Raw genomic sequence first — 27,924 nt, forward strand, 5'->3', positions numbered from 1 at the left:
GGGACCTCTCTCCTCTGTCTGGGTGCCGGGGCCTAAATATATGACAATGGACTGTTCAAGTTTTGGCTGACGTGAAGCCTGATTCTCTGCTATGACATGAAGACTGATTGCTGACATGAAGCCTGAATCTCTGTTTGGGGCCTCTCTCTTCTGTCTGGGTGCCGGGGCCTAAATATATGACAATGGACTGTTCCAGTTTTGGCTGACGTGAAGCCTGATTCTCTGCTATGACATGAAGACTGATTCTCTGCTATGGGACCTCTCTCCAATTGATATTGGTTAATTTTTATTTATTTTATTTTTATTTTTATTAATTTCCCTATCCACATTTGTTTGCAGGGGATTTAACTACATTTTGCCGCCTTTTGCAGCCCTCTAGCCCTTTCCTGGGCTGTTTTAAAGCCTTTTTAATGCCGAAAAGTTCGGGTCCCCATTGACTTCAATGGGGTTCGGGTTGGGTTCGGCCGAACTTCTCGAACCCGAACATCCAGGTGTTCGCTCAACTCTAGTTGTGCGTGAAAATCCCAGTAACTGAGCAGATTGTGAAATACTCAGACCGGCCCGTCTGGCACCAACAACCATTCCACGCTCAAAATTGCTTAAATCAGCTTTCTTTCCCATTCTGACATTCAGTTTGGAGTTCAAGAGATTGTCTTGACCAGGACCACCCCCCTAAATGCATAGAAGCAACTGCCATGTGATTGGTTGACTACTAATTGCATTAATGAGAAATAGAACAGGTGTTCCTAATAATTCTTTAGGTGAGTGTATATCTGCAGAAGTGAACTGAGAATATATTTATCTTTCTGTACTGATATAGGTGACTAAACACTTTCAACACATACAGATGTAGCAGGGTTAACACACAAACTCTTAACTCAAATTTCTTAAGTCATTGCGTTATCTTGAAACAAAAGCCATTGAAAAGCAATTGAAGGTGTTTGTTTAACGCATTTAGTTTAGATAACAAGTCTCAGAAAGCATGTGTGTTAACTCTACTCTACTATAACCGCAGAAGTGAACTGAGAATATATTTTTCTTTCTGTACTGAAATAGGGCACTAAACGCTTTCGCCACAAATAACCAACAGTGAAGTGCGTATATATTTTTCTTTCTGTACTGAAATAGGCCACTAAAGGCTATTCAACATAGCACTTACACCACAATAACAAGAACAAATTGTTGGAATGACAGAGCTGTATAATGGCTATTTGGATCCCCAAATAATCTTGCCCTGCACTTGTAAATTGGTTTTCTAGCAGTGTCCCTAGTGCCTTCTGACGTCTCTCCCTGCACTAAGATGCTGTGAAAGGATTACTCCCTATCCTTTCACTGCACTTGTAAATCGCTTTTCTAGCAGTGTCCCTAGTGCCTTCTGACGTCTCTCCCTGCACTAAGACGCTGTGAAATGATTCCTCCTTATCCTTTCCCTGCACTTATAAATCGTTTTTTCTTTTTTTTCACAATTATGTTTTTCCTATTCCCTAGCGCCTTCTAACTTCTGTCCCTGCAGTCAGAACACTGGAAAATGTCTGAATCTAAGATGGCCGCCGTAGTTATAGGGCTGTGACATCACAGGGCTGGCTGGCTGCTGATTGGCTGCATCATGCATGTCAGTCTGGGTGATCCCGCCTTCCCATACTTCCTTTCTCCATGTCCTCACACGTGCAGCAGGCATTTTATGAAAAATGTGATTCGTCACCACGAAGCGCAAGGAAATTCGGATCGAATTCCACTTCGTCAGCTTCGATTCGCTCATCTCTATTTTTAATGATAAATAGGGGATCACCCTTCTAACAGCTCTGAACAGTCTTCATTGCCGAGTGAGCTGAATTTGCTCAATGTGCCCAATAGAGACAGGGACAATTATATTAAAAAAATAGTCTACCCCTCTAGGCACGCGCTTCAGTAATTAATAGTAGATAAAACAATATTGCAATAATGAATTATTATGTTTTAGAAACAATACATACTAAAACATATAAAATGTATATATAGAAATATAGAAAACCATATAAAAAATGTGAAATAAAATCAATGGCTTGTAGTATCCCTTGTACATACTAGACGCAGAGATATTATAGTCCTGGACATTGCAGTTGGCAGTGAAACTTTACCAGAATTATGATTCTTTGTTTCAGATAATATATTGGTGCAAATATCCACAGATTATTAGTCAATATTATTCTCCTTAAGGCCTCTTGCACACGACCGTATCACTGGCAGATCCAGGGGGGGGGGGGTGAAGGGGCAATTGCCCCCCCCCCCCCCCCGAGCTGGTGGCGCGGCCCTGGTGAAAAGTTGGGGGCGGCGGTGGCAGGGCATAGGGAGATGAGCGCTTCCATAGTCATCTGTATCGCCGTCCTCAGATTGGTGTGTTGCGGCGGGGACATCCTTGCGCCGCCTGAGCCGTACAGCGCGGGACACAGGCCGGAAGAGGCCTGCATCGCATTGCTGACATGGAGGTAAGTATAACATTTTTTTTTTTATATGTACAATACACTGCGTGCAGAATTATTAGGCAAATGAGTATTTTGACCACATCATTCTCTTTATGCATGTTGTCTTACTCCAAGCTGTATAGGCTCGAAAGCCTACTACCAATTAAGCATATTAGGTGATGTGCATCTCTGTAATGAGAAGGGGTGTGGTCTAATGACATCAACACCCTATATAAGGTGTGCATAATTATTAGGCAACTTCCTTTCCTTTGGCAAAATGGGTCAAAAGAAGGACTTGACAGGCTCAGAAAAGTCAAAAATAGTGAGATATCTTGCAGAGGGATGCAGCACTCTTAAAATTGCAAAGCTTCTGAAGCATGATCATCGAACAATCAAGCGTTTCATTCTAAATAGTCAACAGGGTCGCAAGAAGCGTGTGGAAAAACCAAGGCGCAAAATAACTGCCCATGAACTGAGAAAAGTCAAGCGTGCAGCTGCCAAGATGCCACTTGCCACCAGTTTGGCCATATTTCAGAGCTGCAACATCACTGGAGTGCCCAAAAGCACAAGGTGTGCAATACTCAGAGACATGGCCAAGGTAAGAAAGGCTGAAAGACGACCACCACTGAACAAGACACACAAGCTGAAACGTCAAGACTGGGCCAAGAAATATCTCAAGACTGATTTTTCTAAGGTTTTATGGACTGATGAAATGAGAGTGAGTCTTGATGGGCCAGATGGATGGGCCCGTGGCTGGATTGGTAAAGGGCAGAGAGCTCCAGTCCGACTCAGACGCCAGCAAGGTGGAGGTGGAGTACTGGTTTGGGCTGGTATCATCAAAGATGAGCTTGTGGGGCCTTTTCGGGTTGAGGATGGAGTCAAGCTCAACTCCCAGTCCTACTGCCAGTTTCTGGAAGACACCTTCTTCAAGCAGTGGTACAGGAAGAAGTCTGCATCCTTCAAGAAAAACATGATTTTCATGCAGGACAATGCTCCATCACATGCGTCCAAGTACTCCACAGCGTGGCTGGCAAGAAAGGGTATAAAAGAAGAAAATCTAATGACATGGCCTCCTTGTTTACCTGATCTGAACCCCATTGAGAACCTGTGGTCCATCATCAAATGTGAGATTTACAAGGAGGGAAAACAGTACACCTCTCTGAACAGTGTCTGGGAGGCTGTGGTTGCTGCTGCACGCAATGTTGATGGTGAACAGATCAAAACACTGACAGAATCCATGGATGGCAGGCTTTTGAGTGTCCTTGCAAAGAAAGATGGCTATATTGGTCACTGATTTGTTTTTGTTTTGTTTTTGAATGTCAGAAATGTATATTTGTGAATGTTGAGATGTTATATTGGTTTCACCGGTAAAAATAAATAATTGAAATGGGTATATATTTGTTTTTTGTTAAGTTGCCTAATAATTATGCACAGTAATAGTCACCTGCACACACAGATATCCCCCTAAAATAGCTAAAACTAAAAACAAACTAAAAACTACTTCCAAAAATATTCAGCTTTGATATTAATGAGTTTTTTGGGTTCATTGAGAACATGGTTGTTGTTCAATAATAAAATTAATCCTCAAAAATACAACTTGCCTAATAATTCTGCACTCCCTGTACTTTTACTGGCACATGATTGGGGGTGGGCTTTTGTTACTGACACATGATGGGGGGGCTCTTTTTACTGGCACATGATGGGGGGGTGCTCTTGTTAATGGCACATAACGGGGGGCTCTTGATACTGGCACATGATGGGGGGTGCTCTTGTTACTGGCACATGATTGGGGGGGTCTTGTTATTGGCACATGATTGGGGGGCTCTTGTTACTGGCACATGTTTGGGGGGCATCTATGGGGGCACATCTTACTGGCACATGATTGGGGGCATCTATGGGGGCACATTATTGGTGGGCATCTATGGGGGCACTTAGTACTGGCACATTATTGGTGGGCACTATAGGGGCATCTACTGAGGCCACAAAGGGGTATTTTATATGGGGGCTCTGTACAGTAACATTTTATACTGGGATACATTATAGTGGGTACTATGGGGAAGGGGGGAGAGGAGTACTATGGGGTCCTCTACGGGGGGCACTAAGAAGCTGTATTTTATACTTGCAATTAATGGGGACACTGAGGGCATCTACTGGGTCACTATGTATGGAGCATTTTCCTAACACCCCCACAGCGGCACGACAGGAGGATACCCCGCCTCCCCAGGGACAGGAAACAACGTGGAGATCTTTAAATACTCCCCTCCCCTTACCTGCTCCAGTTGTTTCCTGTCCCTCTGGGAAGCAAGACGTGGAGTTTTTTTCGCTGGTGGGATTCTTTCGCCCATCAGCAGGATCGCCGGCAGGTCGTTAGGGGAGCAGGATCGCGGGACTGCGGTGCGGTTCTCCCTGTCTCCCAGGCACAAGTCCTCCGGTGAGGGCAGCCCCGGGCAGCGCTTCCTCGCTGATATCGCGAGAAGGAATCCACAGGATCGCGGTTCACGTGAGCGCGAGCTCACAGGCGCCGGAGTTGGACGTCACTTCCCTGCACAAATTTTAAAAAAGCGGCGGGAATCGGCGGCGTCCTGAGAACAGCCTGCAGCATGTCGGCATCAGGAGAGGACGCAATGCGCAGACCCTCGGATCCTTCCAAGACCGGCAGCCCGTGTGATTCACTGTGGGGTTTAGGTTTTCTGACCTTCTGCACTGGATAAGGGACTGTACCTCTCCCTTTCTACAGACTAGGCAGCCCCTCTTTTTTTATTAAACAAATTTTCTGACTTATATCTAATATAGGTCAGGGAAGTTCAGAAGTCAGAGGCCCAGCGTGTCAAAAAGTGTTCCATTTCTAAAAAGGCCTTACCATCAGGATATAAAAAAGCCCTTTGTGCCAAGTGTTTGGAAAAGATTGTGGCAGAAGAGTCCCCTTCCTTATTGGATAATATTAGAAATATTATTAAGGATGAAGTAAGCAGCGCTGTGGATCAAAGACTAGCTGCTACGTCCCAGAAGCCTTCTACTTCTATGACGGAGATGCCCGCGACTTTAGAGTCGGAATATCAGGAAGAAGACTTTGATGAAGGGGAGCTCTCAGAGTCTGAACCTCTTTCCTCTGAAGATGAGTCCGGGAAGCCTCTTTGTTCCATTGAGGAGACCGAAGTATTATTAAAGACCATTAGAGCAACGCTAAACCTAGAGGAGTCTAAACAGTCCAAAACTATACAGGATTTAATGTTTAAGGGCTTAGGAGAAAAAAAGAAGAGGGTGTTCCCCCTCCACTCTAATATTATAAAGGTTATTAATAAGGAGTGGACCGATGTGGAAAAGAGACCAAGCGTATCTAGGGTCCTAAAAAGAAAATATCCCTTTGCTGAGGAAGATACATCCTCTTGGGACAAATGTCCTAAGGTGGATGGCCCCGTAGCAAAAATTACGAAAAAGTCAGCCTTACCCTTTGAGGATTTAGGTCTCTTAAAGGACCCAATGGATAAGAGAAGCGAGGCCCTACTAAAAAAATCTTGGGAAGCTTCCATGTCCATCCTTAGACCTAGCGTAGCCGCAACGTATACAGCCAGGTCCATGTCTATCTGGTTAAACCAGCTGGAGGAGCACCTAGTATCAGGAACCCCTAGAGAGGATATTTTAGCTTCTCTTCCAGTTCTTAAACAGGGGGCAAAATTTTTGGCCGATGCTTCGGTCGACTCTATTAAGTTAGCAGCCAGGTCTGCGGCCCTCTCAAACTCTACCAGAAGGGCGGTGTGGCTTAGGTCCTGGTCAGGTGATGCTGCATCCAAAAACAAACTCTGCGGCATCCCCTGCGAAGGTGATAGGGTGTTCGGATCAGTACTGGACGACATCCTTGAAAAAGCCACAGACGGAAAGAAGGGGTTTCCCTCGGAACAAAAAATTTTTCGTCAGAGACGGTTTTTTCCCACATCTAGGGGCAGACAAGACCAAAAGAGAGAGGATTTTTCCCCCCGGTGGCGTTCGGGAAGAGGAAGAGGTCGAGGGTTTTTATTCAATCCCTCTGACTCCTCCCAAAGGTCATCAAAGCAATGACGCCAGATGCAGGGTAGGAGGAAGGCTGAAGTACTTCCTTCCAGCCTGGGAGAATATCTCCAATTCCCCATGGGTTTTGGACGTAGTCTCATCAGGCCTAAAGTTGGAGTTTTCCACTCTTCCCCAGGAGGTGTTCCACATCACCAAAAAAGCCGGTCCAGTCCAAGCCCTAATACTAGATCAGGTAAAAATCCTTTTATAAAAAGAAGCTATAGCGTCAGTTCCCCTAGCAGAACAGGGAACAGGTTATTATTCCCCCTTATTTTTAGTCAAAAAACCGAACGGCTCATACAGAGCCATTATAAACTTAAAGGGACTGAACCAACATCTACTCTACAAACGGTTCAAGATGGAGAGCATAAAATCCACTATAAGTCTGTTACAGAGAAACACCTTTATGGCAACCCTAGACCTTACCGACGCGTACTACCACATTCCAATCTGCAGAGAGCATCAGAAATTCCTAAGATTTTCAGTACAACAGGGTTCGGTGGTACTCCATTATCAATTCCAGGTCCTTCCTTTCGGCATTACGTCAGCACCAAGAGTCTTCTCCAAAGTGATGGCAGAGGTGATAGCAGATCTTCATCTAAGGTGCATATTAGTTGTGCCGTACTTAGACGACTTCCTTATAGCGGCTGCATCAGAAAGTCTCCTATTAGAACAGATAGAAATAGTGAAGCAGAGCCTAACAGACCTGGGGTGGCTAATAAACATAGAAAAGTCAGACCTCCAGCCCGAAAAAAGGAAGATCTTTTTAGGAATGCTACTGGATTCAGGCCTCATGAGGACCTTCCTCCCAGGAAAAAGTCCAGACTATCAAACAGGAATTTACACTGTTCTGCAGCAAATCAAGAGTGACAATCAGGTCAATAATGAAAATCTTGTCTAATGTCCTCAGCTATCCCAGCAGTAAAGTGGGCTCAGGCTCACTCAAGAACCCTCCAGGCTTTCATGCTCAGAGAATGGGACAAGAGCATAGCTTCTCTAGAACGGAGAGTAAGAGTCCCTCAATATGTAAGAGACTCCGTAAATTGGTGGTTGATCAACCAAAACCTAAACACAGGCGTCCCGTGGCAGCAAACAGATGTAGTCACTATCACTACAGACGCCAGCAAGAACGGTTGGGGGGCCTTTTCAGACAGGTCCGTAATACAAGGGGGCTGGCAAGAAAATCAAATCCTAGCCTCTTCCAACCTGAAGGAGTTAAGGGCAGTATGGGAGGCCTTGAAGGCCCTTCACTCAGAAGTCCACGGGAAAGAAGTGAGAATACTCTCAGACAACACCACAGCGGTGGCCTATCTGAACAGACAGGGGGGCACAAGAAGCCCATCCTTGGCGAGGGTCTCAAAAGAGATTTTCCAGTGGGCAGAAAGGAACATACTATCAATATCGGCAGTTCACATAAGGGGAGAAGACAATACAGTGGCGGACTTTCTCAGCAGAGATGTCTTGAAAGAAGGGGAATGGTCCTTAAACCCAAGGATATTCCATCAGATAGCACAAACATGGTTCCTTCCAGAAATAGATCTGTTTGCCACGCGTCAAAACAGACAAGTAGAAAAGTTCGGCTCTCTGGCTTATTCAGATCACCCTCTTAAAGTGGACTCTCTCTCCCACCCATGGCCAAGAGTAAACTTGTATGCCTTCCCTCCCTTTGCGTTAATCCCCAAGGTGCTGCAAAAGGTACTACAGGAGAACCACAATCTGATCCTGATTGCTCCTTACTGGCCCAAGAGGTCATGGTTCCCTCTCCTAGTGAGAATGTCAGCAGGAGACGTGTGGCATCTACCAAACATCCCGGATCTCCTTCACCAGGGCCCAGTATGGCATCCCAAGACAACACAACTTCAGTTGACAGCATGGAGACTGAGCGGGAAATATTAAAAGGAAAGGGCCTCTCGGACGCGGTAATTTCCACAATTCTTTTTAGTCGCAAAAAGGTGACTTCTAAGATCTATGACAGGATCTGGCAGTCTTTCAGAAGATTTACAGGGGGGGATACCAGAGGTCCCCTTATAATCACTAAGGTCCTAGAGTTCCTCCAGTCAGGTCTTCAGAAGGGGCTAAGAGTAAGCACTATAAAGGTCCATATATCAGCCTTGAGTGCCTTACTTGATATAAAATTAGCAGACATAGACCTTGTTAAGAGATTTGTGAAAGGAGCTCGGAGAAAACAGCCGATAGTGAGGTCCACTGTCCCTCCTTGGGACTTAAATCTAGTCTTAGCAGCCTTATCAGACAGCCCCTTTGAACCCTTATCTGAAATATCTCTAAAAATGCTTACCTTTAAAACAGTTTTCTTAATAGCCATCACCTCGGCTAGGAGGGTGGGGGAGATACAGGCTTTCTCGTGCAGGCTCCCGTACCTGTCCATCAAGGATGATAGGATAGTACTGAGACATTCTCCCTCTTTTTTATCCAAGGTGGTCTCTAAGTTCCACTGTCTTCAGGAAGTGTCCCCCCCTTCCTTTGGATCCCCATCAGGCAGTCAGGAGCAAAGACGCTTCCATAACCTGGATGTAAGAAGAGCCGTTCTTACCTACCTAAAGGCTACAGAAGATCTCAGGAAGACGGACAGACTATTTGTTCAGTTTACAGGCCCAAATAAGGGAAACGCGGCAAGCAAAGCATCCGTTAGTCGATGGATTAGATCGACAATCTTGACTTGTTATGACTTAAGGGAGGTTCCTCCCCCGGCAGGCTTAAAAGCCCATTCAACTCGATCTGTAGCAGCCTCTTGGGCTGAATCAGCTGAGGTTCCGTTAGAACAAATTTGCCAGGCAGCCACCTGGTCGTCACCTTCTACTTTCTTTAGACATTATCAGTTAGATGTGTTGAATAACAGGGAATTATCATTTGCTCGCAGAGTGTTATCTGCTGTTGTCCCCCCCTGATATGGGATTCCTATGTTATTCCTCCTGTCGTGCCGCTGTGGGGGTGTTAGGAAAGATTTCAATTACTTACCGGTAATTGGTTTTTCCTCTAGCCCCCACAGCGGCACGGGGAATTTCCCTCCCAATGATTATTCTAACTTTTATTAAAAAAAAAAAAAAAGGATGAAAGAAGGAAAAAGTTGTTTTGTCTTTCTTGGAGAGTATCCTTGTCTAATTCTCAATAACACATAAAGATTAATTTTGTTGCATCCATTCCAGAGTTTCTCGGTTATTTACTGGAGCAGGTAAGGGGAGGGGAGTATTTAAAGATCTCCACGTTGTTTCCTGTCCCTGGGGAGGCGGGGTATCCTCCTGTCGTGCCGCTGTGGGGGCTAGGGAAAAACCAATTACCAGTAAGTAATTGAAATCTTTATACTGGTACATTATGGGGGGCACTAGGAGGAAGGGGGGAGAGGAGCACTATGGGGGCATTTACTGGGGGCAAAATATAGGGGTATTTTATACTGGCACATGTATGGGGGTACTATGGGGGTACTATGGGGACATTAGCTCAACTGGAGGCATTACAAGGGGGTATTTTTTGCACTGTCACATTATAGGGAGAATTATTTCTACTGGGGGGGGGGCATTATGGTGGGCTTTATTACTCCCCCATGGTATGAGGCCCCTAGTAGCAGCACCAGCCTCTCTCTGCTCTGCTATCCTTCTGCCCCTTCTCCAAATCCTTTTTATGAAATCTTTATCATTAGGATAAAACACATGACCGGCGTATTGTCGAGTCGCTTACCTCTTAAACTCCACTCCCCCTCCCAATAATGACAGACTCAGCAAGTGGATTATATGGCCACGGCAGCCTTTTATTAATATAAATACAAATAAATATCATAAATACATAACTTAACCCTTGGCCTTCCCACCTGAAGGCCCCGCCATAAAACCTTACCAAGAACCCATGAATGCCAACACGGGGAGGGTCCTTGGAGCCCCATAAATGATGGATAACTGCTGGCCTCGCCCTCAGTTAAATTACCTCTAGCCGATAAACGCCAGCTCAGAGGCAGGAACCGTTAACCAAGGGCAACCAACTTGGGCCGCTACCCGCCATATCACACCTTAAACCAGTACCTGGGGAGTCCAGAGCCTCCTTTTGGCTCCCTCCCCACCACACCAGAGCCATCATAACCACCAACTCCAAGGACCCCCCACCGCCCCAGGCCGCTATGACAAAGCTTACCCTCCAATCACTGCCAGACCATCCATAATCCACTCGCAACCACCCCCCCCCCCCCCCCGGCCTAACCCCAACACTAAGCAACACTCGAGGACCCCAACTTACCCAGGCAAACAGCAGCCAAAATAACAAAAAAAAAAGGGTTGGGTGGGCGGGGACTGCAGCCACACTGCTGTCCTCACAAAATGGCCCCTTTTCCCGCCCCTGTTAACCCTTTTATGCCCTTAGCCACACCGCCATCCCTTCCGTCACTATCCTTCCTCCGTAACCCTTTGTAACCCCGAATCCTCTCCCTCCAAGCCCCAGTCATGCCAGGCCTCCATCCAGCCTTGCAGCCCTGATTCCGGCCTGCACTACATCAGCTCCACCGAGTTCCCGGCCAAAGTGTTGAAGTGGCGTCCGAGATCCCCAAGGGCCAAGTCAAGTAATTGTAAGTTTTCATGTGAAATATGTTTATGTTATACACATATAGCATACACTGTGCCACACAGTATACAGTATACAGCTACAGTGTGTAGTCTGTTCTATAAGCACCATTGTTTTGTGGTGGCGGACAGAAAATAATCTGGAAGTGCCCCTCCCGAGACCAGGTTCTGGATCAGTCACTGGACCTTATGCCCTCCGAGACATACGGTCCATGAGCTGGCTATATGTTCCGGAACGGCATTGATCGTGTGCACGGGAGTACACAGCATCATAGATTACAATGATGCTGTGCACATCGGCCAGCCCGCAGGACTATTTTCTTGCACTCATATGATTTTATGAGTGCGGGACAATAGCCTCGCGGGTGTTGCACATATGCTGAAAGTATGGTTAATAATTCCAATGTGCGAAGGGAGCCTGCTGGGTGAAACCAGAAGTGTTTTTATTGAACATTTTCTGCAAGACAAAATTACATGACCTTGAGTGTAAGAGACAGGATGGTAACAGTCTATCCTGTCCACACATATTAATATACATCTATCTATTCAATACTGACATTAACGGATGTAGCCATCTTATAAGATATAAGGATTATCGTGTGCAGCTCTGTTATTACTGAACCTGCGTCACAATAAGCAAATAGTGCCGTATAATCATATATATGGGCATCAGCTCCTATAACAATCGCATTCACTATGCATTAGTACCATGTGACATGTCTGTGTACTTCACTGCAGTGTGTTATCTACTCACACTGTATTACCAGCAGCTTTAGCTGATTACAGGGACCTGAATATAATCATTTTACCCTGTTTATTACTTTTAATGTGTGTTCTCTTACCTGCAAGACAAAATTACATGACCTTGAGTGTAAGAGGCAGGATGGTAACAGTCTATCCTGTCCCCTAGGAACTAGAGATCTGTATTTTAAAGTTCCTATGTTATTAGGAACTGTGCTTGTATTCAGGCTTTAAACACTCTGCTGCCATCTACTGGTTATTTAAAGAAATGTCGTGAATTTTCTAATTATTCCAGCCAGTCTCCTGTGATTGTTGAAGCTGGAAAGGTTATCTATATTAGTTTATTTTTATGGGGTGCCTAGTTTTTGACATACCTTACACGGGCGGCCCGACGTGCACAGCATCATTGTAATCTATGATGCTGTGTACTCCCGTGCGCACGATCAATGCCGCTCCGGGACATATCGCCCGTTCACGAACCGTATGTCTCGGAGGGCATACGGTGGTGTGCAAGAGGCCTCAAGGGAATTTCTCATCAGAAAATAACATATTGTTTAAATCACGTTTTCATGTTTTTAAAGAGTTTCTGATGATGCTATTTTGAATTTTCCATGTCAATATCTATATTTAAACAAAAGCCACAAAATCCTGCAGTTTTCACAATGGTCACTAAGCCTAATAATAGGCACCACTTCTGTCATTATCTGTCATTGTAATTCTGCCTTTAATGTTATAACCTCTGTGTATAGATAAGGCAGGATTATCCATTCACAATAGGTGATTGACAGAGCTCATCTATTCTTTCCTTGTGCAATGACTTCTGCACAGGTCACAGAGCATCCCATAGAAATCAATGAGGTCCGCTCCAGACCATTGTCCCTATGGCCCATGTAGCTGCCATAAAGCAATTTTCTTTATGCTTTCTATCTAAATGCTGTTAATAACATCTCAGGCAAGATGTAGACCCCATCACATAATCTCAAATATGGGTACTCTTTTGATCTGTGAATAATTTTTTGGCTTAATATAGCATAAACTTCAGGGCGGTGGCTCACTCTAGGCGAAATTGGGGAATAGGTGCTACTAACCCAAAGTAGAGGGACACCCACCCTCTAATGATAATTGTTAATATGAAAAATAAAATTATGGGCGAGCACACTTCATTTGGACTCAGAAAGTTTATAAAATTTAATTAAATCACAATATTTATAGATGAACACGTGTACAATGAAATAAAACTATAAAATACAGTAAAATACAATAAAATAAAATACACTTATTAAGAAATCCACGGAGATTATTTGTGTTAGTGGAAATAGTTCCTTATTTCCTCAGTAAACGTTATAGTATCTGTCTAAGGGTGCATTCACACATCAGTATTTTTACCTTTCCAGATAAACGTTCCTGTTTTTTGCGGATCCGAAAATCTGGATGACATGAGGATGCTTTTAGCATGTCATCCGATTTTTTGACGGATCCATTGACTAGAATGGGATGACGGAACGCAAAATCGGACAAATAGTAGGACAGGGTATATTTTTTTTCCAGGATCCGAATAACGGAACCCACGGAACGGAACGGAATCACGGAATCGGAGAGCACCATGAGTGCTCTCCGATTATTTGCGGATTCCATTGAAAATGAATGGATCCGCATAACGTTCCGTTTTTAATCGGAACGGATGCGGAACACCAAAACGGACGTGTGAATGGACCCTAACTGCACTATGATAAAGTGCTCTGCAGTTGTTACGTTCCAATTGAGGTATAAATAAACGTACAGGTAAGGATGTGTGTTATGAATCTTGCTGTATAGAGATCTCCAATAACACTGATGCTTCGCAGATGTTGTGCGTTGGTACAGTCAGATGGCTATTGTACTTATTTCAGTCCCATGCCAGTTTTGGCTTATATATGCATGAGTTGAATCTTCTTACCTTCCTTAGTGTTGGCCTCTTTCTTCAGCGAGGATCGAGCGGCGCAGAACACTGCCGGCGTCTCGCTACATCCTCCACCAGACAACTTACCCGAGATCTCGCGGGAGTTCGGACGGGATTTCGGCTTTGCTCGATTCTCCTTGTTACTGTCTGGCACAACAGGAAGACAGATATGTTTTTCAATTATATGATCTCTGTTAAGATCGTTTCAGCAGTCCTTTATTCCAATTTTATAGCATGGCCATGCTCATTAGTGCAAAGGTGCTTCTCTACAGGTGTGCGATCCAGCACAGACGCGTTTCGGGAACTCTCCTTCCCTTCATCAGTGGTACCACACCACCTGTTCACCTCCCCCTTTTATATCGTAACTAGCACCAAAATATGGATCACTGGATTCCCTTCTTAGAAAAGACATCTCATGCGTTTTTTTGCATGTGGGTTTTCTGTGCGTCTTTTTTTGTACATATGCGTTTTTTATAATATGTGTTCCTTTCCTCCCTCTGAACATCTTCCTTAAACAAAATTCGTGTATCGGATTGTATATAAGACTTATTCAGTTTTTAAATTGAACTTAGACCTATACACATAATATATGGTACCTACAGTGTCATATAACAATATTCATTATTAGTTTGTTCTTGGAGTATCTTCTATATAGATATTTAGATATTTAAACACTTGTTAAAATTATATAATGTTAAAATATTAAAATATTTAAACTTATAAATATATATGGTAAAATTTGAGAATAGAGCAATATATCATTTTGAGGATTTGGGTGAGAACAATTTACCATAGGGATTGCCACTAAGAACAGGATTAATTGTAATAATATATATGTGAAGATTTCAGTGGATCTTGATCAAGTAGTATGGGGCTGGGGGCCCCCGCTCGAGTCCACGACGCATTGCCGATAAACGGCCAGACTGCGGCGTGTGAGTCGATTCAGGGGCACCCAGCCTACAAGAACCCGAAAAGCTCCAGTTGTGCATTTAGTCCCACTGGTAGCATCGATCCGAACTCGTAAATGCGCCTTGACTCTATTTTAGACATCTGTTTGATGTAGATGCCTCCTCGCCAGTGTCTATCTACCTTTTCCAGTGCCATGAAGATCAAATTAGATGGATCTTTATTATGTACATCTCTGTAGTGTTTGGATAGACAGTGTTTGTCATACCACTTTCTTATATTGGCTATATGTTCTGCCAGCCTAGTTTTCATAGGTCGTTTGGTTCTACCTATGTATTGTCTCTTACATGGGCACTGGATCAGGTAGATGACTCCGGCGGTGTTACAGGTTAGGCATTCCTTAATCTCCCATGTGTGAGTATTTTGGGTGGAAGAAATTTTTGTTGTTTTCCTAGGTGTGGGATTAATCTTACACGCCATACATTTACCACACTTGAAGAAGCCTTTAAGCTTCTTCCAAGTGCCCAAAATTGTGTTCTCACTCATTATTGGTTTTGGTGTTTTAATGGAAGGGGCTATTTTTAAACCTAAATTGGGCGCTTTTGTGAATGTTAGAGATGGTGTAGTTGGTAGAAGATGGCCTATCATCTTATCACTCAGGATGTGGTGCCAATGGGTTCTTATAATTTTTTGCACCCTCTTATGACTATCATTGAATGGGAGGATAATTCTAGTATTTATTACCTCACTATCTTGCTTTTTCTCAGTTCCTGGTTCCTTGTTAGCAAACTATGTTTGTCTGTCTAGTTTCCTGGTTCTTTCCAGTGCTGCATCCACAATTTTTTCAGGGTACTCCTTATCTAAAAATTGGTTCTTCATTTTAGCAGCTTCTGTCTCAAAATCTTGATCTTGTGTGCAGTTTCTTCTAATTCTACGAAACTGGCCGAATGGGACATTGATCAGCCAATTTGGCAGATGACAGCTAGAGAATTGTATAAAGCTGTTCTTCGATATGGACTTAGAGAATGTGTTGCATATATATCTATTACCTAGCTCTTTTATCTTTAAGTCTAGAAATTCTGTTTCTTCAGTAATATTCGAGGTAAACCTGAGATTTAACTGATTCTGGTTAATATCTCTCAAGAATAGTTCTAATTCTTCTTTACTCCGTTTCCAGATAAAAATGATGTCATCTATAAATCTTCGCCATAGGGCCAGATCCACCCCCAGTCTGGGTCTGATGAAATTCTCTTCCCATTCTGCCCCAAAGTAAATTTGCATAACTGGGGGCGAATCTGGTCCCCATGGCGGTCCCACATTTCTGTAGGTAATAGTTCCCCTCGAAATAAAAATAATTATGGGTCAGAATGTAATTAATACCCTCTATGATGAAATTAATATATACATCATCCGTTATTCCATCTCTCTTCAATTGTTCCCTTACTGCTGACATACCCTGTTGATGATCGATTACTGTGTATAACGACTGTACATCAAGTGTACCCATAATCCACCCTGGTTTAACTTCTAACTCCTCCAATATTTGTATAATATGGGTTGTATCTTTGATATAGGAGCTAGTTTTTTTCACAACAGGTTGTATTTGTACGTCTATATATTTGGACAGATTCGAAGATATTGATCCTATCCCCGAGACTATTGGTCTGCCGGGCGGTTTCACCAAACACTTGTGAATTTTGTCCCCAAAATGAGCTCATGTTCCAGCTTGGAAATAATCGATAGGTCCAAACCTTTTTTACATAACAATTGCAGTTCTTGATCAAAGCATTCCAGTGGGTCATTTTTCAACTTCATATATGTTTCTACTAGGGATCGACCGATATTGATTTTTTAGGGCCGATACCGATAATTTGTGAACTTTCAGGCCGATAGCCAATAATTTATACCGATATTCTGGGAATTTTCATTTTTGAGAAAAAAATAAATTCCTACACAAATCTGCTGAAAATTAATATGTTTATTGTTAATGTGTATTTTTTTTGTTTATTGTTAATGTGTATTTTTTTTTTTATAAATCTTTTTCATTTATACTTAATATTTTTGTGTTTTTTTTTTTACTAACTTTTAACCCCCTTAGGGACTAGAACCTTTGTCCTATTCACCCTGATAGATCTCTATCAGGGTGAATAGGATCTCACACTGTCCCTGCTGCTCTGTGCATAGTGCACACAGCAGCATGGAGCTGAACATGGCAGCCAGGGCTTCAATAGCGTCCTGGCTGCCATGGTAACCGATTGGAGCCCCAGGCTTACACAGCTAGGGCTCCGATCGGAGGAGCAGGGGAGAGGGGATCCTGTGGCCACTGCCGCCAATGATTAATACTGGGTGGGGGGGCGCACTGCGCCACCAATGTTTTTACTATTGGCCGGGATTGGGATGGGGGGCGCACTGCGCCACCAATGATTAATACTGGGGGGCTTGGGGGGGCGCACTGCGCCACCAATGAAGATAAGTCTCTCGATCATTCATATACAGGAGGCGGGAGCTGGCTGCAGAATCACATAGCCGGCTCCCGACCTCTATCAGCGGTAGCTGCGATCCGCGGCACCTGAGGAGTTAACTACCGCGGACCGCAGCTATTGCTCATAGAGGTCGGGAGCCGGCTATGTGATTCTGCAGCCAGCTCCCGCCTCCTGTATATGAATGAATGAAAGGCTTATCTTCATTGGTGGCGCAGCGGCCACAGCCCCTCCCCTCCTCTTATGTTCTATCCCCTCATTGGCGGCAGCGGCAGCAGCAGCACAGGGGGAGGAGACACTGCTTCCTTCTCCCCTGTGCTGCGGAGGGAACACAGAGAGCGCTGAGAGCAGCGCGATCTGTGTTCCCCATACGTTATCGGTATATCGGCAAAATAGATGCCGATACCGATAACGTTCAAAATCCTCAATATCGGCCGATAATATCGGCCAAACCGATAATCGGTCGATCCCTAGTTTCTACATCTGTGAGTTGTCGAAGACACTCTTCATTGTAGTCTACTGTATTTAAAACAACCACCACGCCCCCTTTATCCGCGGGGCGTATGGTGATGGCTTCGGTGTTGGACCCCCTTTTGCCTTCAGAACTGCCTTAATTCTACGTGGCATTGATTCAACAAGGTGCTGATAGCATTCTTTAGAAATGTTGGCCCATATTGATAGGATAGCATCTTGCAGTTGATGGAGATTTGAGGGATGCACATCCAGGGCACGAAGCTCCCGTTCCACCACATCCCAAAGATGCTCTATTGGGTTGAGATCTGGTGACTGTGGGGGCCATTTTAGTACAGTGAACTCATTGTCATGTTCAAGAAACCAATTTGAAATGATTCGAGCTTTGTGACATGGTGCATTATCCTGCTGGAAGTAGCCATCAGAGGATGGATACATGTTCTCATTCTGTTTACGCCAAATTCGGACTCTACCATTTGAATGTCTCAACAGAAATCGAGACTCATCTGACCAGGCAACATTTTTCCAGTCTTCAACAGTCCAATTTTGGTGAGCTCGTGCAAATTGTAGCCTCTTTTTCCTATTTGTAGTGGAGATGAGTGGTACCCGGTGGGATCTTCTGCTGTTGCAGCCCATCCGTCTCAAGGTTGTGCGTTTTGTGGCTTCACAAATGCTTTGGTGCATACCTCGGTTGTAACGAGTGGTTATTTCAGTCAATGTTGCTCTTCTATCAGCTTGAATCAGTCGGCCCATTCTCCTCTGACCTCTAGCATCCACAAGGCATTTTTTCCCACAGGACTGCTGCATACTGGATGTTTTTCCCTTTTCACACCATTCTTTGTAAACCCTAGAAATGGTTGTGCGTGAAAATCCCAGTAACTGAGCAGATTGTGAAATACTCAGACCGGCCCGTCTGGCACCAACAACCATGCCACGCTCAAAATTGCTTAAATCACCTGTCTTTCCCATTCTGACATTCAGTTTGGAGTTCAGGAGATTGTCTTGACCCGGACCACAACCCTACATGCATTGAAGCAACTGCCATGTGATTGGTTGACTAGATAATTGCATTAATGAGAAATAGAACAGGTATTCCTAATAATTCTTTAGGTGAGTGTATAATTGTGTATATATAGGGTTGTGGTAGAGGACTGAGGCTTTTCAGCTGTCTAGAGACATTTCGGGGAGTCTGTTCCCCTTCTCAGGAGCTCATGAAGTCTTTCCAAGTAGCGTTTAGAACAGACCTGGGCAAACTACGGCCCGCGGGCCGTATACGGCCCGGCGGACCTTTTAATCCGGCCCCCGGGCGGAGCCAGAGGCGTGCCAAGCAACGATACCCCTCCTCCGCGAATGAAGAGGACTTCCGACTCGGCGTGCTGCGTGTGGCAGGGAGGCAGCGTCAGCGGCAGTACTGTCTAGGTAAGACACAGCAGGGGGGGGGGTGCCTCGTGCGAGCCGTACCCGGGACCCGGCCGGCCGCAATTATTCCCTTCTCTGTAACAGCGCAGCGCCCGCGGCTCTCATAGTATCGGCTGTGACTGTCTGACACTGACAGTCACAGAGCCGACAAGCATGAAGCTGCGGCCGCCTCCCCCTGTGCTGTGTGTAGTCAGTGTGACTAACACATGGCTGATCATCTCTGAGCATTACGTTTCTAAAGGCAAGGGGGGGGGAGGGGTGTGTACTATTGTAAGGGGGGGGGGTGTTCTGTATATGATGGGGGGGCCGGGGGGGTGTTCTGTACACAAGGGGACAATGGCTGGATTCACAGGGGACAATGGCTGGATTCACAGGGGACAATGGCTGGATTCACATTGGACAATGGCTGGATTCACAGGGGGACAATGGCTGGATTCACAGGGGACAATGGCTGGATTCACATGGGGACAATGGCTGGATTCACAGTGGGACAATTGCTGGATTCACAGGGGGACAATGGCTGGATTCACAGGGGGACAATGGCTGGATTCACAGGGGGACAATGGCTGGATTCACAGGGGGACAATGGCTGGATTCACAGGGGGACAATGGCTGGATTCACAGGGGGACAATGGCTGGATTCACAGGGGGACAATGGCTGGATTCACAGGGGGACAATGGCTGGATTCACAGGGGACAATGGCTGGATTCACATGGGGACAATGGCTGGATTCACAGTGGGACAATTGCTGGATTCACAGGGGGACAATGGCTGGATTCACAGGGGGACAATGGCTGGATTCACAGGGGGACAATGGCTGGATTCACAGGGGACAATGGCTGGATTCACATGGGGACAATGGCTGGATTCACAGTGGGACAATTGCTGGATTCACAGGGGGACAATGGCTGGATTCACAGGGGGACAATGGCTGGATTCACAGGGGGACAATGGCTGGATTCACAGGGGGACAATGGCTGGATTCACAGGGGGACAATGGCTGGATTCACAGGGGGACAATGGCTGGATTCACAGGGGGACAATGGCTGGATTCACAGGGGACAATGGCTGGATTCACAGGGGGACAATGGCTTTCACTAATATGAGTCACAAATAGTGAAAAATGTTCATTGTTTTGGGAAATTTTGTTTAATAAATTTAAATTTTTTTCTTGTAAGGCAACCTCACTTTTTCATTGTTTAACTATAACAAGTACTCGTACCAGTTGTCCAACAATGATATTTACTGCTTTTTATAAAGAAATACAATTGATTTTATGCAGTATTGAGTTTAGCCTTTTGGCCCGGCCCTCCAAAATATTTTCAGTTTCTCATGTGGCCCCATCGAAAAAATAATTGCCCACCCCTGGTTTAGAAGGAAGGAGAAGGGAACTAGTTGACACAGATGGAGGTAAAGATACTCTCGGAGAAGCTGTTGCTGGTTTCACATACATTTTCCATCTCAAGCCAGTGCTGGTTTTGATTTTGAGCTGGCAGGCAAACTCAACTCTGCTATGTCTTTGTTGCTGGCTGTATAACTCAGCTTCTTCTGTATGCTGCACTTCTTCTCTGTAGTCTGACTAGTTTATGCCAGGGAACTTTCCTCCTAGCTTCTGAGGCTTTAAGCTTTGGCCCCCATGGCCAGCAGAGCTTTGGGTGCTCTGGCTGGCATGGGCACGTTCAGCAGAGATGTGCCCCTGCATCCTTCCCCTGTCTGGGGAAGACCTAAACTGACTCTAACTGGTCCCCACCCTACTGCAGGAAGTAGGACTAGCCTACTTCTCTCCAGAGGGGGAGGTAGAATGGAATGGAAAGTTCAATTCTATCTAAGATAGCTCTGCCATATTTTCTGCCACCTGCTGGTGAACCAGGCATATTACATGAACATAACAGTTGCAAACAGATTAGAAATGCACAGTGTGGAGGACCTGGAATATATAGGTGACATTAGGTTAGACCAATAAAGACAATAGAAAGGTGCAGAAGTGGCAACACCACTCTGGGGTGTTACAGTAGTTAGTCTCTACCCACTTTGGAGCTTTGTTCAGTGAAATGGACAATCGGAAATAGATCTTGCAGAAGGGAAAACTGGTGATAAATGCAAGATACAAGTCATATAATGGTCAGATGTAATTTGATCCTCATGTACGCATGACAAAGTATTTTGAAAATTCACCTGAAATGACATTTACTTAACTAAGGTATTTGAAAATGAGTTTTCTAAACCATAGCACATTTTGATTATTTTACAAGCACATTTTTGTATGAATTTAATATGTTTTATTTGTTCTGTCCCCACAATATTTCCCTCTTGCTTCAAGTATCCCTTTTTGCTACTGTATTTTCTAAATTACATGATTTTTCATCACGGAACCCATAAACTAATTTGATTATTACAAACTTATTTTACAGTGTTTTTGAAACAGAGGTGAACTGGGGACGTATTTTAACCCTGCTTGGTTTTGGGTATCGGATGGCTGTCTACATTTGGAAAAAAGGACAGCATGGATTTTTAAAGAAAATTGCTCGGTGTGTTGCTAGATATCTGGTGGAAAGTAGCATTGCACGTTGGATAGCCAGACAAGGTGGTTGGGTAAGTGAACACAAATTTGAATATTTCAGTGAACACGGGATATATAATAATCAAAAATACACAAGCTACTGTATTTTTCCAACAACGTAGCAGCCCCAGTTACAGGTGGAACACACTCCCCAGAGAGGCTGTACAGCACTATACTATGCTGTAGAGCCTCACCAGGCTCACTGCAGGGCTGATCGCGGTCTCAAGAAGACCCGACAGCTCCTGCACTTCCCAAGTGAACTCCAGGGCCGGGACAGGAAGCAGCACATTGCTTCCTTAGCTGAATACACAGCGCTCCTTCAGCTCTGTGTATTCAGCAATTTAGAAGGCTGGGACATAGAGGAATGGTCCCTGCATTCTCTATGGGGTGCTCTGTTGTTACTGACAGCGGACCCTCCGCTCACCCGCCTGGATGTTTATTGTCTATGGGCGGTCGAAAGAGTGGTTAACAAAATCTTGGGTAACTTTAATTGACCCAGCTCCAGCACATGCCGATGAGTCCTGAAAATTCATGAGCTCCTAGCTTTCTCCATCCCCCTGATGCTTATTCAGTTGGAAAAAACTGTCAATCAGATGTAGGAGGGGCAGAGAAAGCCCGAAGCTCATGAATATCAGGACTCATTGGCATGCACTGGAGCTGTTAGAATCTAGCAGCATAAAATTGGTGACATATTCTCTTTAAGCCCTTAATGGATTTTTATAAACTTTGGTCATACTTATATTTTAATTCCATTATTTGCAGACAGCATTCCTAAAGAAAATTACAAAGCACAAGGAAATATAGGGAAGGGAAATGGCAGAATGGAGAAGAAATTAAAAGGATTCTAAATTTTAAAATAATTGTTTGAAAATGAAAAGTAGTTGAATATAGATATTTTCTAGAATGAATTCTGTTAAAGCAATACTAAACCTAGACGTAAATGAAGTAAGCAAGAAATATACTTACTGTTACTGTTCATCAGTCTGCAACATTTGTAGAACTTGTTCAGAAAACCCAAGAGTTAATCTCCTAACCTGTTTCATTTTTGGCTTGTGGTCTGCTAAGGGACAGAGCTTGGCAATGAGGGTGGGACTGAACAATATTTTTGTCCTGCTGCAGACAGGGCAGTGGGTGAGGCTTCTTTAGGGATCTTTCACATTTCCTTGTCAGTGTCAAATCCGTTAAAAAAAGTGTACGTGTTTAATCCGTGAAGCTGTCCGTGAAGGATACGTGGTTGGTCCTTCTGTCGGTTTTTACCATCCATGTGTCATCCATAATTCACTGACGTTCCTCAGCTGAAAATAAATTTCCAAAGAATCTCCAATAAGTCTTAAGTGAAAAATGGACGCAACACGGACACAACACGGATGTGTGTCAGTGATTTTCACAGACCCATAGACTTCAATGGGCATGCTTGGTCCACATCACCGATCAAAGTAGTGCTTGTCCCTGTAATTTTTTTTACTGAACCACGGTCAATAAAAAATTACTGAAATGTGAACATTTAAATCAATGGGTATGTGTGCTGTCCGCAGAAAATGCAGACAGCACACATCAGTGAAAAACGGAAATGTGAACGAGGCCTCAGACAGTTGTCTTACAGCCAGTCACAAGATTGTTAGAAGGATAGGCATGTATGAAATATTTTCTTTTTTTGTTGCTTTTCCTGTGTTTAATGTTCCTTTTAAAATACACATTTATTTGAAGTGCTTTTAAAAATCATAGTTGGCAGATCTCCTTGTGGGTTAACAAGTTGCATTGAAGCCAGAAGGATTGAGGGTATAAAGGGCATGTTCCCATGTGGCAGATGTGTTTCAGATATTTCTGCTACCAAAATATAAATTCAGAACACCTAAATTAGGTAGTTCATAGACTTCTGCAAGTTTCATTGTAGTGGCCCACTGCTAAAAGCATCTTTCTATTAAAGGGGTTGTCCATGTTCAGAGCTGAACCCGGACATACCCTTATTTTCACCCAGGCAGCCCCACTGAGGCTAGCATCGGAGAATCTCATGCTCCAATGCACTCCCTTGCCCTGTGCTAGATCGCGCAGGGCAAGGGCTCTTTTGTTTATCATAACACACTGCCAGGCGGAAACTTCAGCCCAGCAGTGTGTTCGGTGACGTCACGGGCTCTGATGGACGGGCTTTAGCGCTAGGGCAGCGCTAAATCCCACCCATCAGTGCTGGGGACGTCACCGGGCTTCCTGGCAGCCCCATGGAGAGCCCCAGTATGTCACCGGATCTCCAAAAAATGCCTTTGCCCTGTGCGAATTAGCACAGGGCAAAGGATAGCATCGGAGCATGAACTGCTCCGATGCTCAATTTAGGGGGTCTGCTGGGGGGAAAATGGAGGTATGTCCGGGTTCAACTCTGAACCCGCACAACCCCTTTAACTGTTTATGCACTAATAGAGTATTTGAAAATGAGTTTTCAACGTGTTCTCAAGGAAAGGTGGAGGATACATTATGCATGGAAATATATAACCCTAGCACAATAATGAGGTTTTTGCATTTGTTGTATTCACACAAATTACTATGCATCTTTCTCATATACGTAATCATTTCCTACCTTCTGATCTTATTTTAAACAGGATGCTGTCCTCACACTAACTAATAACAGTATTAAATATGTACTCATGGCTTTGGGTGTCGTTCTGATCCTGCAATTTGTAATGTGTCGCTTATCGTCATCTGACCGCTAAGGACTGGACAAATTTGTTGGAATATGTTATGCCATCAATCAGGTGAACGTCATGAATTATGTCTATTCATACAGCCATGAAGACTCCAATTTGTGAATAAACAATGTTCCTTTTTAACCCAATATGATCTATGGGTTAATTCTTAAAGACTAGATTATATATGTTTTGGAATTTTCATTTTAAAGACCAAGGGGGGATTTATCAGATTCCACCTTTCATTTTCCAAAGAAGCTGTGAAAAATGAATGGTGGAATATGGTTGCTATGGGCAACTAAGCCAGTTCTACTTTACACCAGTTTGATAAATCTCCCTCCCAAGCAAAGTCATGTAAGAGCTAATTTGTAACTTTTTGATGTTACTGTCTCAGGGAATAAAGGGAAAATTGTTATTCGATATCTTGAATTTATTCACGTTTTAATAAATGTCCCTTTTAACAATCTTTTGTTATTTTCTGTTATTACTACCCAGTATACCTATAAAAGATTATTGGATGTACAAGACTGCAAATCTTATGTGCATATATAGATATTTGAAAGTTCAAGTAAACTACGATTGAGCTACCCAAGCTGATGATCTGGGAAGATATTTCATAATTGGTACATCAAGTTACTCTGTTTTTGTAATAAATAATAGTACAGAGAGTTGTAGACTCTGTATAGTCCCAGTGTCTGTCTGTCTTTGCACCATTTATGGTCTCTGCATTCAGTGTGTTCTTTCAAAGTTCCCAGCAAACAAGGATATATTCTATCCTGTTTGAGGCCTCATGCACACGGCCGCGGGTCTGCAATATGCGGGCACCGGCCTTGTGCTCCCGCATCACGGATGCGGACCCATTCATTTGAATGGGTCCGCAATCTGGAGCTGCGGTGTGGAACGGAGGGACGGAACCCCATGGAAGTAGTACGGAGTGCTTCCGTGGTGTTTCATGTTTTATTTTTTTTACGGTGTGGACAGATCATGGACCCATTCAAGTCGTAACTTTTTTATTTTTCCTTCAACTGAGCTGTGTGAGAGTTTGTTTCATTACGGGTTGACATTTTCATTGATATCATTTTGGAATACATACAACTTTTTATTCCTTTGTATGGGTGGCAGGTTGAACAAAAAAGCAATATAAGCAATTTTTATATGTATATTTTAAATATTCCCCCTGCAGGCTAAATCACATAATTTTAATGAATTTAAGGGTCCGCGGATCAGCAAAACACGGACACGGCAATGTGCGTTCCGCATTTTGCGGACCGTACATTGCCGGCACTAATAGAATATGCCTATTCTTGTCCGCAATTGCGGACAAGAATAGGACATGTTCTATTTTTTTGGGGAATGGAATTGCGGACCCGGAAGTGTGGGTCCGCAATTCCGTATCCAGGCAGCACATCGTGCTGCCCCATAGAAATGAATGGGTCCGAAATTCCGTTCTGCAAAATGCGGAACGAAATTGCGGACGTGTGAATGGGGCCTAATGGTTTGGGTCATTACAGATGCTGCAATACCAATATTGTGTACTTAACATTTACTTAACATTAACTAAGGGGCCTTGGGTTAGGATGCTGCTTTTTTAAGGACAGCGGTTTAGCCCTAGTTTGCCAAAAAAGAAAGCATTAAGGCCCCTTGCAGGTAAGCGTTTGTCACGCTGTGAGTCTGCAGCGCAGCTCCCGGCCTGACCTCCCAGCACTGACGGGGTCACATAGCGTTATATTGATTTATGATGCTATGTAACCCTTAGGCCCCTTTCACACGAGCGAGTTTTCCATGCTGGTGCAATGTGTGACGTGAACGCATGGCACCCGCACTGAATCCTGACCCATTCATTTCAATGGGTCTGTGTACATGAGCGTTGTTTTTCACGCATTAGTTCTGCGTTGCGTGAAAAATGCAACATGTTCTATATTCTGTGTTTTCCACGCAGCCCTGGCCCCATAGAAGTGAATGGGGATTTAGTGAAAAACACATTGCATCCACAAGCAAGTGCGGGTGCGATGCGTTTTTCACTGATGGTTGCTAAGAGATGTTATTTGTAAACCTTCAGTTTTTTATCACGCGCGTGAAAAAACGCATCAAAACGCATTGCACCCGTGCAGAAAAAACTGAACGCAATCGCATACAAAACTGACTGAACTTGCTTGCAAAATGGTGCGACTTGATGATGCGACAAAATGGTGCGACTTGATGCACCCTGAGTGCATCCGGAGCAAATCTGTCATGCTAGTGTGAAAGAGGCCTTAGGCTGCATTCACGCGTCCGTGGTGTGTTTGCGGACCCGCAAATTGCGAGTCCGCAACACACCAGCCCGGCACCCCCATAGAAATACCTATTCTTGTCCGCAAGCTGCGGACAAGAATAGGACATGCTCTATCTTTTTGCGGAGCTGCGGACCCAAAGATCGGGGCTGCGCACCGCAAATGCGGACAGCACACTGTGTGCTGTCCGCATCCATTCCATCCCCATAGAGAATGAATGGGTCCACACCCGTTCCTCAAAATTGCGGAACGAATGCGGACCCATTTTGCGGACGTGTGAATGGAGCCTTACAGTTCTGGAATGTATTGGATAACACTGGAAGCATTATGTCAGTGTCATCTAATACATTCCAGAACTGAAAGGATTACATAGCATTATACAGTCCTGGGAGGTCAGGCCGGGAGTGTGCTGAAGACTCTCAGCGTGACAAACTTGAAGAACGTTACTGTACACAGTAACAATCAAGGATCATTACTATCTCCATGATAATTCTATAATAGCATCGCAGCCAGGACAGTGGCTGTGTTTCTCTTTCCCTTTAGCGCAGTTGTTCTGGGAGGAGAGAGATCAGACTACTGTCCTGAATGTATGCTTTACACTGAAAAAAACAAAACACAAAATCACAGTTGTAAATATATTCAGATAGTGGTGACTCAAGCTTTTCTTCCATCAAAGGACCCTATAGCCCTAGTGTGATAGAAGAAGTCGCCACCGAGTCATCACATTCACGGCGCAGTGCTGTTCTCCCTTTCATAGCTTGGGATCCTGCAACTTCATCCCCCTTTCCTCCCCCAAGTACCAATTTTTTTTAGCAATTACACAAATAAATGTGGAAGTCACAAATTTTTGCCCTATAATTTTTTTTTCATTTGTTTTTGGAGGATAAAGTCCTGGAATTAATTGTCCATCAGATTAACCGTTATGTTATACAGTGTACTGTGTACCCCCACAAGTGTCCCTGAAATTGAAAAAAAGCTCAAAACTGTACAAGTGTTTTACCATGTAGAGGATAGATTATAACATTTGAAATCTCAGTGAAAACACTGGAAATACTAATCCAAAATCAGTTTCAGGGCATCTCCAGACAGCTATTTTTTTTGTTTATGTTCAGAAAACTAGCATATTAGTGTGTCTTACAATACACAAGGTAGCTGACAATTATATCTCTGATTGATACTAGGCAGAAATACGTGTCTGTGCATCTCCACACAGTTGAATTTTTTATTTTTTTTGTTGAAGTTTGGGTAAATAGCATACTTGTTTCTTATTATACACAGGGTAGTGGACAGTATCTCTGAGTGATAACATGAAATACTAGGTGCATCTCCACACAGTTCATCTTTTTTTGGTTGAAGTTCAGGACAATAGCATATTAGTGTGTTTTACAATTCACAAGGTAGCAGACCATTAT

The 27,924-nt window shown here is 44.1% G+C and overlaps 1 protein-coding gene across 3 annotated transcripts in view; it reads left to right on the forward strand.

Moving 5' to 3' along the window:
• BAK1 (BCL2 antagonist/killer 1) overlaps positions 1-24,706 on the forward strand; it is a 275,538-nt gene extending 250,832 nt beyond the window's left edge. For 2 of the 3 annotated variants that reach the window (XM_040424183.1, XM_040424184.1), the window contains exons 5-6: positions 21,419-21,599; positions 24,159-24,706. In XM_040424183.1, the coding sequence (XP_040280117.1) occupies positions 21,419-21,599; positions 24,159-24,269 (292 nt within the window). In that variant the 3' untranslated portion in view covers positions 24,270-24,706. Of the gene's footprint in view, positions 1-21,418; positions 21,600-22,329; positions 22,553-24,158 lie in introns of those variants that run through there. The other variant, XM_040424185.1, reaches the window with a different exon arrangement.
• The last annotated feature ends 3,218 nt before the right edge of the window (positions 24,707-27,924 follow it).

Source organism: Bufo bufo, chromosome 3 (genome assembly GCF_905171765.1).
Source record: "Bufo bufo chromosome 3, aBufBuf1.1, whole genome shotgun sequence".
NCBI classification, from domain to species: Eukaryota; Metazoa; Chordata; class Amphibia; order Anura; family Bufonidae; genus Bufo; species Bufo bufo.